Raw genomic sequence first — 12,457 nt, forward strand, 5'->3', positions numbered from 1 at the left:
TCGGTGCAGCCCGGGTGCGTGGCAGGGTCTGTGCAGGGCTCTCGGTGCAGCCCGGTGCCGCTGGCAGCGGCCGCTCCGCGCTGGCTCTCAGCACGGCTCACAGATTGTCAGAGCTTTCTGCAGATCCCCATCCTGGAGGGATGTGTACGCTGTTCCTGAGGCCGTGGGTGTGCATATGGCTGGCTGTGTGGCAACTGTGCTGAATGCCAAAGCAGAGAGGACAATGTGTGTAGTAGCAAAGGGTGCCAGGAATCTGAGTTGCTGGAAAGCCGGGGAGAGGCGATGCTGCACCCCACGCATCGGGATAGCAACTGCAGAGAGGGATGGGATGGGATGGGATGGGATGGGATGGGATGGGATGGGATGGGATGGGATGGGATGGGATGGGATGGGATGGGATGGGATGGGATGGGATGGGATGGGATGGGATGGGATGGGATGGGATGGGATGGGATGGGATGGGATGGGATGGGATGGGATGGGATGGGATGGGATGGGATGGGATGGGATGGGATGGGATGGGATGGGATGGGATGGGATGGGATGGGATGGGATGGGATGGGATGGGATGGGATGGGATGGGATGGGATGGGATGGGATGGGATGGGATGGAGGCTGTGCTTAGGGAGTCTCTGATGGTGGCACGGGCCAGCTAGCTGGCTGCACTTAGGATTAGTCAGTATGGGAAGATGAGAGGAGGAAAAGGTGGCCCATGGCAGAGGGGGAACCTGTGACAAGAGAAGCAATGCCCCTCTGCCCACAAGAGCACAGCACAGGGCAGCACTGTGGCAGAAGGTGGCACTGACCATGTGTGCCTGACCCTCTGAGGCTGGCTGGGATTCTGCTGTGGGTTAACCCCACCATTTCTGATGCTTTTCTGCTGCAGGATCCTCCTGTAAGAGCTGGCCAAAGCCCTTCCCAATGCTCTGGGAGGATCTGAGCATCCTACTATTGGCGTGTCTGATGTCTCAACCCTGAACTGTCTCCTGCAATCTTCCTGTGGCTGAGAGGCACCAGGCACAGGGCACATCCAAGGAGGGATAACCCACTCAGCCTGTGTTTCCTGGACCCTTATTTCCATCTCTTTGCCCAGCCTCATCCTTGAGGTGCAGTACAGGGTGTGGGATTGCTTTGGCATCCCAGCGCAGGGGATGAGGGGGTGTGTGTCACAGGTGGCACAGCCCTATCCCAGGTCCTGTCCTGCAGCACTGCTCCTCTGCCTGGGCCCCTGATTGTTACCACCTAGAAAATCTCCTCTTTCCTCTTCCTACCTATCAAAAGAGCCTTACCCAGCCTTGCTGGGTTTTTTTCTGTGGTGTCAGATGATGGCTTTAGCATAAATGATGGCTCCATGGAATGACCCAGCACTCTGGGGGTGTGGAGCATGGCAGGGCTGTGCCTCTGCAGGGGCAGATAGCAAGGAGCTAGGAAAGCAGGACACAGCCAGCAAGCTGGTGCCTCACGAGGAGAACTGTGTGCAAACAAAGGCATGTCAGCTCCAGTTTGGGATACAGAGCATATACAGCAAGTGGCTCCATATGATCTATGAGCCATCAGTCCAGATGAGGAACCCTGCGTGTTGTCCAGAGGCACAGGCAGAGGCAGGACTGCACCATGAGAGAGGTGTTTGCCTGCTGAGTGCAGGTTCCACTGTCTCTGCCTTGTCATACAGAACTACCCATGTCCCATCCCTTGCTTCCCAGAATGACTCAAATTATGAGGTTGAGCTCAATCTCCTCCAAAATAAATGTGAGTCAATAGTGTGCCCTGGTAGCCAAAAAGGCCAGCCTTGGGCTGGGGTGCAGCAGGGACAGCATCAGCTGATGGTCAAGGGAGGATTGTCTGGCTCTGCTCCCACTGGGGCAGCCTCACCTCCAGTCCTGGGACCACAATAAAAGGATATAAAGCTGTTAGAGAGCAGCCAGAGGAGGCTGCAAAGGCTGTGAAGGATCTAGAGGAGACCATATGAGGAAAGGGTGAGGTGACTTGGCTTGTTCAGCCTGGAGGAGAGGAGACTGAAGAGGCTGAAGACAGAGCTCACCAGTCTGCAGCCTCCCCATGAGGGGCATCAGAGGAGCAGACACTGATCTCTTCTCTCAGGTGCTCAGTGATGGGACCTGAGGGAAGGGCATAAAGCTGTGTCAGGGCAGGTTTAGGCTGGACATTAGGACAAGGTTTTCCACACAGAGGGTGGTGGGACACTGAACAGGCTCCCCAGGGATTGGTCACAGCCCAAGGCTGCCAGGGCTCCAGGAGCATTTGGGCAACACTCCCAGGCACATGGTGGGATTGCTGGGGGGACTGTGCAGGGCCAGCAGTTGGATTCCATGACCCTCTGAGTTCCCTTCCAACTCAGTTTTCTTTGAAACTGTTGCTGTTAAGTGTTGGATGTTTCAGTAGCCAATTGCATTGCAAATCTTGCTAAATTTTAGACCTTGGCAGCTGTTTCTGGCCTGATCCTGATGATCTCTAGCAAAACTGCTACATTTTTCCTGTGCACTGTTGATTATGTGGAAAATTGATTTTTTTTTTTTTTGAGTCTACTTTTACCATTTTACAGGCTACAATTGCATCCCTTTTTGTTTCTATTCATTATGTTTCCAAGAGCTCTGCTTTGATACTTGGGGTATGGGAGACTTTTAAGCGTGGGGATCAGTGTGGTGTACAGCACTGAAACAGGCTACACCATTTTTGTACATAAGGGCATCACAATATTTTCACCTCTTACTGTGCCCCACTCTCTCACACCTTGTTTCCTTTGCACCCAACTAATTTCGTAGAATAAATTATCCTGAATTTCCTGTTAATACAGTCATGCTACGAAAAGATTTAAAAAATATAAGCTGCTAAAGGTGTTTATTATGTTATTATGTACAGACATTTTTTTCCCTCTAAATGGACCGACCCCCTCTCTTCCCTTCTTCAAGCAGTGAATTCCTGAGGTTAATTATATGCTGCGTAACAAAGGTGTTATTTCTTTTTGTGCCTTCAGTTGTGTTCCTTTTCACGGCTGGAGAAATGAGCTGGGAGAATAAAGGCTTTGCACAGAAGTGCATTAAAGTCAGTGGGCTTTGGCTCATGCCCAGAGAGAAAAGCAGCACATGGTTTAATTCCAGGGCAGGCTCAAGCAGTTGCATTTAAGGCTTTTTCAGCGGTGCTGGTGCAGCTTTTAGGTTGGATTTTTCATGTTCAGCTACCAGAGAGGAAAAACAAATTCCCCCAGGAGCAGCAGAGAGTCGTAACACGCTGTCTCCCTCTCTCCAGATGAATGGCAGTGATGGGATGTTCAAGTATGAAGAGATTGTCTTGGAAAGGGTAAGTACTCCTCCCCACCCACCAGCAGCCTCCTCCCCCTCGCCCACCCCCGGCACAGCTGGCCCCCCACACATCCCTGCACAGCCCATGGGGAGAGCTTGGTCTCTGCTCCCCACTCTCTCTGGAGGCTTTCATGGGTGTTACACCTGCTGTGCCAGCCTGGCTCCCACCAGGGTGGGCTTGCTGCTCCCCTCTCCCCCTGCACACCCCTCCAGAAGGGAGGGAGGACGGCTTCTCCCTTGCCTGCCTCTTTCACACCCTCACCCCCACAAACTCATCATTGCAGAGCATGGGGGGCTCTTTGTCATTGTCTTTGTCAGAAAACAGAAGTGTGGGGAGCTCTGCTTGTGCAGACACAGGTGGGTGCACCCCACAAATGGGCACAGGGACCAAAGCCACCCTGCCACCAGGCTCCCTGTCACTCTAGGGCACAGAGCCTTGGGATGCTAAGCTGCAAGAACAGGTTATTTAGTGAAACAAACCACAACAGAGGAAGCTCCTGCTCAAGCCTTTTCTTTGTTGGCAACACAGAGGTGATGGCATGTGCCACACCAGCCGTGGCTAGAATCAACTCCCCCCATTTGTGGGGTTTATCCACAGCCAAGCCAGCACCACACTGGGCACAAAGGGCTTTCTGTTGCCTAGGAAGAGCAGGGGAGGAGGGATGGAGAGGGAGCAGGAAAAGCTGGCCCAGGGTTTACTCCAAGAGACAGGCACAGCCCTGCTGGCTGGGAATGGCGGTGGTGGGAGGTTGCCTGCTCTCCCCACAGCACACCTTGCCTCTCCACAGCACACCTTGCCTCCCCACAGCACACCTTGCCTCCCCACAGCACACCTTGCCTCCCCACAGCACACCTTGCCTCTCCACAGCACACCTTGCCTCCCCACAGCACACCTTGCCTCCCCACAGCACACCTTGCCTCCCCACAGCACACCTTGCCTCCCCACAGCACACCTTGCCTCCCCACAGCACACCTTGCCTCCCCACAGCACACCTTGCCTCTCCACAGCACACCTTGCCTCTCCACAGCACACCTTGCCTCCCCACAGCACACCTTGCCTCCCCCTCGCTGCTGTGCCGGGCGGCTCAGCCTCGCCGCGTGGCCGGCATTGCAGGGGAAGACGCAGCGCTCATTATTCTGTTCCTCTCTGCCTTTAGTCATCTCCCTCCTTCCCTTGGCTCTGCATCACAGAGGTGGGTGGACGGAAGGTTATCTGGGGCTGCCGCCTCACCCACCGCTTCCCCGGCGTGCCTGACGAAACCAGCCCAGAGGTTCCTTCCTTTTTTGGGCTAAGTGGTTCTTGCTCCGGGCTCAAGTCACGGGCAAAAGCCTTGCCTCAGGGATTCAGAGCATCCTCTGTCCTCAGCCCATAGTGGGAACAGGGAAACAGCTGGCAGGACCACACGGAGAGGCAACACTCATTGATGCCCTCATTTCAAAGCCCCAAGCAGCAATTCATTCTCCAACGGCAAGAAACCATGAGGGAATTTCACTGCTTAGCAGCCTGGGCTAGCATGGACCATACCCAGGTCCTTCCCCTTCACCTGGTCCCTGGTGGGATCCAACAATTCTGTCTTAATGCAGGAGAAGCACCCTGGTGCCTGCAGGGGAGGCTATCCCCTTGCTGGGGTGTTTGGCTTCCAGAATTGACCTCAGTGTACCCCAAAATGGCTTGTCAGTCACTGTTATTAATCCTTGTCTTCGTTGTAAGGACAAGCATAAATGAAGCAACATTTTGGGGGCAATAATAGCAGAATCACAATCTGCAGAGAGACATGGCTTTGTGTTTACCCACCACATGTGTCCACAGCAGGAACAGCCCTGGCATCAGGGCATCAGCCCTCATGTCAGCCAAGAAATCCCTTTGACTCCTTTTTGAGGTATATCAGAATAAAAATTAACACCTCCCAGATAATTTCCAGGTTTTGTAGCTAACCAAGAACCTTCCATAGACAGGCACAACTAATGGCTGGAGATAATTTTGCAATCTCACCTCCCTTGCTGCAGCCTGGCTTGGTCTCTGTGACAGTAAAGAGCTTTTTTGAGCTAGGCACAGGGTAATCAGAACCCAGCACAGAGGAAAGAGAGCAGCCTAGACCCTTTACTGTTGAATGCCTCTGTGTCACATGCCAGCCAAATCCCAGCTGGCCAGGGAGCATCCAGAGCGCTGCACAGTGACAGGCATTGGTGGCTCCTGGTGCTGTGTCACGAGTGTCACAAAGCCAGCTCTGCATCGCTGCAGGAGCTGATGCTGGGGCAAAATTGCTGGGGAGAAGTGCAAGCCCAGCTGGCTGTTGATGCTAAATTATCCTGGGGAGATGGAGTTCCAGTGTGGCCCTCTCAGCTACAGGTCCCCTGGAAGAACAGAGCACCCCCTCATCCCCCACTGAGCGCTGGGGCCATGGGCAGCCAGGAGAGCTTGGTCTGAGCCCACTTGTGTATGAGAGAGGCAGGCACAACTGTCTGTGAATAAGTGTCAGCTCTTCCACATGAGGAAACAAGGCAAGAAGCCATCTGATTTTCAAGGCAGAGCAAAAAAGGCAGGAATTGTCCACTTGCATCAAGCATGGATCTGGAAGCAGTGCCTGTGAGTGTGTCACTAATGAGAATCCTGCAAGTGGGAGAGGTGGCACAGGGCCACAGCCACTCAATCCTGGAGATGCTGGAGGAAGGGGAATGGCCTAGAGATGAGCTGTGGTCCCTGCATCCCCCCAGGCATAATTCGGCAGGAGAAGCTCAAGTGATGCTCCAAGCATGTCTGTGAGGAAAAGGAGACAACTGGAGAGCCCACTCCATCCTGATAGCCACCTCCACGCAAACCTGTAAATTTTGTCATCAGCGTTGCTGGTCCCCAGCTGGGCTTTGTGCCAGGGCTACATCCCAGGGTGCAGAGGGGCAGGAGTGGGATGCTGGTGACTGGCACAATCCCTGCTGCTCTGTGCAGGCTGCAGCATCGGTGTCTCCTCCTGGGGAGCAGCCAGCAAGGGGAGGTTTTCTCCGCCAAGGACCACCTCCTCTTCCCCCAGCTCCCCGCCTGCCTTCATCTCTCCGTGGAGACGCGGTGCTGAGGGAGGTTCCCACTCTCCCTCCATCTGTTCAGTGCTCCACGCTGCCACGCCGAGCACTGAGGAACGCCAGCCTCTCCTCCAGCCAGCATCCCTGTGCCCCCTGAGCCAGGCACCCCGGGGTGGGATAGCTGCTGTAAGGGCTCCTGCTCCCCAGGCAGTCCCACGGCTGGGGGGAACTGTTTCGGGAGGGCTGGCAGCAAGCAGGTGCCCATGGAGGAAAGACACAGCGTTTGATTTCCCGCAGGGGAACTCCGGCCTCGGCTTCAGCATAGCGGGAGGCATCGACAACCCCCATGTTCCAGATGACCCAGGCATCTTCATCACCAAAATCATCCCCGGGGGAGCGGCAGCCATGGATGGCCGTCTAGGGTGAGTACAGGGCAGAGGGAGCAGCCAGGGTATCACCCAGGATCTCTGCATGGACCCTCTAGGCCTAACCCCTTTCCCCAGTATGGTCCTTGACCTCCATGTGTCTCTTTCCCACAGCCAAATCCCCTCAGGACAGGGTTGTCCACCAGCCTCCTGCCTCCCCTCCTGTAGCCACCCGTCCTCCCCTCCCTGTATCAGGCTCCTGCTCCCACCCATCCCATTACAGTCCAGGGCAGGTATCCAGCCTTCCTTCTCATCTCCTATTTCCATCAGGGTTGCACTACAGCGACCAGCTCCCCTCTCCCCTGCTTTGGGAGGGACCCCTTTCTCACCCCAGCAGGGCATGATCTGCCAGCTTGAGCAACTCTTATTTGTGTGGCTGGAGGAGGGTGGCAGAGGGTGACCAGAGGAGGGTGGCATGGGCTGGTAGTTTCCCAGGGATGCTCAGGGCCGTGCTGTGCCCACAGGGTGAACGACTGCGTGCTGCGGGTGAACGACGTGGACGTCTCTGAGGTGGTGCACAGCAAAGCTGTGGAGGCCCTGAAGGAAGCAGGCCCCGTGGTGCGGCTCGTGGTGCGCCGCCGGCAGCCCCCGCCAGAGACCATCATGGAGGTTAACCTCATGAAGGGCCCCAAAGGTGAGCCCCTCCCTCTGCTCACTTGGCCAGGGTGCCCCACTGCCCCACAGGACAGTGTGGGGTGACCCCTTGGTGTGAGATGTCATGAGATGCAAGGCAGCCTCATGGGGATGTGGGATTCAGGGTGGCACCGCTGCAGTGCAGGATGCTGCAGGGTGGCTGAGCAGTGTGGAATGGTGTGGGACATGGGGTATGGGACAGACCCACTGGGGCCACCCTGCCTGCTGGGTTTGGGCTGGGTGTGAAGCCCAGTGAGGCACAGGGGCTGTGGTCTCTGTCTATCTGTCTGTCTATCTGCCTGTCACTCACCATCATTCTCACTCTCCCTCAGGCTTGGGGTTCAGCATCGCAGGGGGCATCGGGAACCAGCACATCCCTGGGGACAACAGCATCTACATCACCAAGATCATCGAGGGAGGTGCTGCCCAGAAGGATGGGCGCCTGCAGATCGGGGACCGGCTGCTTGCGGTAAGCCCCCTGGCCACAGCCAGCTGTGAGGAGAAGCTGAACAGATTCCACTGCAATGCAGTGTTGACCCAAACCCCAGCACCCATCCTGTCAGCAGCTTCACCCCTCTTCCCTGCGTCTCCCTCTGGGATGTTGCTGTGGGAGGGCAGGCACAGTAATGGCTGCAGGCAGGAGGGCCAACCCAAGGTGATGGGTCCGTAGCTCTGGAGCTACTGTGGCACCTGCCCTATGGAAAACCACTCCCGCAGGGCTGCCCTGCTCCCTGCCCTCCTGCTCAGCCGTGTCACCTTTCCCTCTGTCAGGTGAACAACACAAACCTGCAGGACGTGCGGCACGAGGAGGCAGTGGCTGCCCTGAAGAACACCTCTGACATGGTGTACCTGAAAGTGGCCAAGCCTGGCAACATCCACCTCAACGACATGTACGCGCCCCCCGACTACGCCAGCAGTACGTACGCCGCTGGCCCTGGCTGGGCACGCGGGGCTGGGGGCACCTCAGCGTGCTGGGCTGGGGAGCAGGGCTGGGCTGGTCTCCGTGTCCTCACTGTGTATGCATTTCTGCTCCTGATGACCTTCTCCTCCCCTGCAGCCTTCTCAGCCTTGGCTGACAACCACATAAGCCATAACTCCAGTCTGGGCTACCTGGGCGGCGTTGAGAGCAAGCCTGCCTATCCCATCCCTCCCCAGGTGACTCCGTCGCGGTACTCGCCCATCCCTCGGCACATGATCGGAGACGATGACTTCACCAGGTGAGCACCAGGCAGGAACATCCCTATCATGCTCCTTCTCATTCCCTCACTTTCCCTGTGTGGTGGCTTGATGTCATCCCCACTGCCAGTGTAGAGCCTTGAAAGGCCGTTTGGAGGTGTGTGGTGCAATGCCTGAGGTCCCCATAATGAGCTCTGTGCTCACCCCCTGAGACCAGCCCTGCTGTGTCAATCTCTGCCTTGCTGCATTCACTCCCTCTCCGGTCCCTCTCCTACTCTTTCACAAGCCTTACACAACTGCATTTCAGCTTCATTCTCTTGCTTATTTCACAACACCTGCAATACAAGGTGTTCCCTGCCCTGATGGTGCCATCCAGCAGTGCCACAGGCTGCCAGGATGTCCCCAGGTGGAGCTGTGACAGGGATGAAGGGCCAGGGGGAGCACAGCTTTGCAAACAGGTGGGGTCCCTCCCATGCTCCCTGAGACTGGCAGCCCAAACCGCCTTCACTCAGGTGTAATTCCCATGACTGCCAGCCCCTGGCCTGACAGCCTCCTGCCCAGCCCTGGCACAGCCCCCTTTGCCCCAGTAGAATCCTTTATGCTGCATGAACAGGTTTGTTTCCTAAAGCCAGGAAATAAAGAAACATTACTCTGAGCCTAAATGTAGTATAAAACTTCTCCAAAGCCTCAAGCTGAGGGTGGGAGAGAGAGACCTGGAAAGTCCTGCTCTACTAGCTGATTCTTACAGCTTCCCCTCTTCTTGTCACAGCCTTGGGGCCAGTGCTCTGAATACGCTATCCCCAGGGCCAGGACTGTAGGGCTTAGGCTGATTAATAAGGACCAGCACTCAACTTCGGCTTAGGGCTGTCTCTGCTGTTTGGAGCAAGGTTGCAGGCTGGTTTTGGGAGTGTGCCTACAGTGGAAGATGCAGTGGCTTTGTCCAGGATTCTCCCATTCTGCAGCTGAGTGGTAGATGCTGGAGTGGGAGACCCTGCCATGCCATCTGCTGCCAGGTCTGCCATCCTCCTGGAGAGTGTCTGCACTCATCTTTGTCATGGGGCTTTCTCACCTCCTGGTGCTCAGCCACAGCTGGGTGTCCCTGCACACCATGATCTGTGCAGCACTGACTCCCACCCTCACCCACCTCTCCCACTGGTCTTGGCACTGTCAATGCCAGTTCTGGAGCCTGTTTCTGGCACTGCATCCTCAGCAGGTGTAGCAACTTCTGTGCTGTCGGGGCACAGGGGGATGATGCCACAGGCAGGAGCAGTGCTGTCTGCCACTACAATGCACCACAGAAGGGGCTGAGTCACAATATTTGGAAAACACACCAGAGACCCTGGTCCCAGCAGGGTGTCCCTTCTTGCATGTGCCAGCATTCCCATTTGTGGATTAGAGAGCAGAAAGAGCAACCCAGCTTAGGCTTAGCCAGTGGCAATGGCACAGTGAGGGCTTGGCAGTGGCTTGGCAGTGGCAGTGCCACAGTGATGGCCCAGCAGTGGCTCAGTTGTGGCTTGGCAGTGGCAGTGGTACGATCAGGGCTCTCCAGTGGCTCAGCAGTGGCTTGGCAGTGACAATGGCACAGCGATGGCTCGGCAGTGGTTCAGTGGTGGGTTGACAGTGACAATGGCACAGTGATGACTCAGCAGTGGTTCAGCAATGGCTTGCCAGTGACAATGGCACAGCAATGGCTTGGCAGTGGTTCAGTGGTGGCTTGGCAGTGACAGTGGCACGTCGATGGCTCAGAGGTGGCCCTGATGCAGCACGTGCTGGTGGCCACTAGAGGATGGTGCTGCCTTGTGGGAGGCCCCACTGCACACAGGCTGGCACCACTGGGCCAGTGTGCCCAGACACAGCCCCCTGCTACCCAGCAGATCCACAGCCTGCAGGGGGCTCAGCACTTGGCTCGTGCTCCCCAGGACAGTGCTGAAAGCCTCCTGTGCATTGCTGACCCCCCAGAACAGCTCCGTCGCTGCAGGTCTGCTGGCACCTAGATTGTGCACTGGGACCAGTGTGGTCCAAATGCAACTCATTGGTGTGGGGAGGGAAAGGCAGCAGCTGCCCTGAAAAAGAAGCTGTCTCTCATGAGGCTCTTGCCAGCCATTCCTCAGGAAAACCAGCGGTCCAGTATCCAGCCTCTCCCCCTCCCATGAGCACAGGTGCTGCTTGGATGTGGATGTGGCTCCAGTGACCCTCATGTCCTGCAGCACCTAGGGCTGGGAACCAAAGAATGTTTTCCACCACAGCACCCCAGACCCAGCACAGCCCCACAGGATCCCCTCAGCAGCCCTGTGCCGAGGTCCCAGTGTTAACACTGACATTCAGCATGGGATCTGCCTGGAGGACCTGTGTCATGCCGTCTGTGAGGAGGAAGGAAGCCAAGAGTGCATGTCAGGACTGAGACCTTGATGTACCTGTCTGGGGCTTCATTTAGTCCCCTCATTCTTGTAGGGTTTCTTTACCTTCCACCAAATAGTCTGGTCCTTATGGGTGGTGGGGATGCTAAGTTGAGGATGTGCTTCCTGCACGCTGCTTGGGCAGCAGCAAAACCCAAGGGACAGAGCAAGTTCATCTCCTGGTTGGAGGCAGGGTTTGCAGACCCAGAAACCTGACCTATTTCTTCCCATGAGAGAGCTCTAGCCCTAGGCACAGCTTTGCTGCAGAGGGACTGATGGCTGCAGCCCTCCCTGCCCCCTCACCACTGCCCCTAAGCCAAGCACTGGTAACATCTTAAGGACTTGGGGTTGAGCATCTTTTGACTGAGCATCTCCATGGTTTTCCTGATCTCCTGGCTGTGGTGTGTTCCAGCCCCCCACCCCAGTGCCCCAGGGTTCTCTCAGCACAAGTCTGCCAGCATTTTAGGGTGCCTCACTCAGTGCCATGCCTGGGCTCCAACATCTCTCCTAACACAGCCCAGGGATTTCCCTCTGGTACCTGGCAGGTGATGATTGATGAGGCTGCTGAGCTCCTTGTTAGGCCTTTGGTCCTTGTGGTACCCAAGGAAGTGCCCAGGATCCAGCTACAGTGGATGCTCTGATGGTCTCCAGTATCATGTTGGCTTACAATCACCACCAGCCTGTGCTAATTGTCTGGCATCATTTATTCCTTATTTCAGTCCAGAGCTTGAGCTGCTATTGTTCCCATCACATTGTCTTTTTCTCCCAGACAAAAACTGACACAGGAGTTTTGTGATGCTAGGCTGTCTTTTTGCTTTTGCCTGCCTATTGTTTGAGCTGTGACAGAATTAAGTCATCAAAATATGAAGGACATCTGTTGAGCTGTGCAGGGTCTGTGGCACTGGAGGGGTGCATGGGGCTGTAGGCACACTTACCATCCTGTGGAGGGGCTTGATCCCACCCTTCTGTCTCATGGCATCTGATGCCACCATGCAGTTCAGTGTTTCTGTGTGTCATTTCACGGTGGTTGCTCTGTCTCTGTCCGTGCTGTATCTCATGTCACTCCACCTGCCACCTCTTCAGACTCTTTATCAGTCTCCACAGTGCTGAGGGCTGAGTCACACCAGGCTGCACTCGGGTGACTCCAGCCCCACCAATGTTCCACGAGCACTGGGCACAGAAGAGCCTGTCACCAGCTCTGCTGCTCCTCACCCGATGTCTCCTGTTTCCCTGTCCCCTATGTGTCCTTCCAGGGAGCCCCGGAAAATCATCCTGCACAAAGGCTCCACCGGCCTGGGCTTCAACATTGTTGGGGGGGAAGATGGCGAGGGGATCTTTGTGTCCTTCATCCTGGCTGGAGGCCCTGCTGACCTCAGCGGGGAGCTGCGGAGGGGGGACCGTATCCTTTCGGTGAGTTGTGGGGCACCCACTGCCCCTCCTGGCCTCCCACAGCCCCGGGTGGGCACGGTTCAGAGGGATTCATGCCGGGTGTCGG

The 12,457-nt window shown here is 56.1% G+C and overlaps 1 protein-coding gene across 8 annotated transcripts in view; it reads left to right on the top strand.

Annotated features, from left to right (window-relative positions):
• Positions 1–12,457, top strand: part of DLG3 (discs large MAGUK scaffold protein 3) — a 96,106-nt gene that overhangs the window by 62,427 nt on the left and 21,222 nt on the right. For all 8 annotated transcript variants that reach the window (XR_001992263.3, XM_018924544.3, XM_018924542.3 and 5 more), the window contains 7 exons: positions 3,265–3,315; positions 6,630–6,754; positions 7,222–7,391; positions 7,723–7,859; positions 8,162–8,306; positions 8,448–8,607; positions 12,216–12,372. Coding sequence is in view for 7 of the 8 variants with exons in the window: in XM_018924544.3 (XP_018780089.2) it covers positions 3,265–3,315; positions 6,630–6,754; positions 7,222–7,391; positions 7,723–7,859; positions 8,162–8,306; positions 8,448–8,607; positions 12,216–12,372 (945 nt within the window). In the remaining variant the exon portion in view is untranslated. The remainder of the gene's footprint in view (positions 1–3,264; positions 3,316–6,629; positions 6,755–7,221; positions 7,392–7,722; positions 7,860–8,161; positions 8,307–8,447; positions 8,608–12,215; positions 12,373–12,457) is intronic.

This window comes from Serinus canaria, chromosome 4A, assembly GCF_022539315.1.
Source record: "Serinus canaria isolate serCan28SL12 chromosome 4A, serCan2020, whole genome shotgun sequence".
NCBI classification, from domain to species: domain Eukaryota; kingdom Metazoa; phylum Chordata; class Aves; order Passeriformes; family Fringillidae; genus Serinus; species Serinus canaria.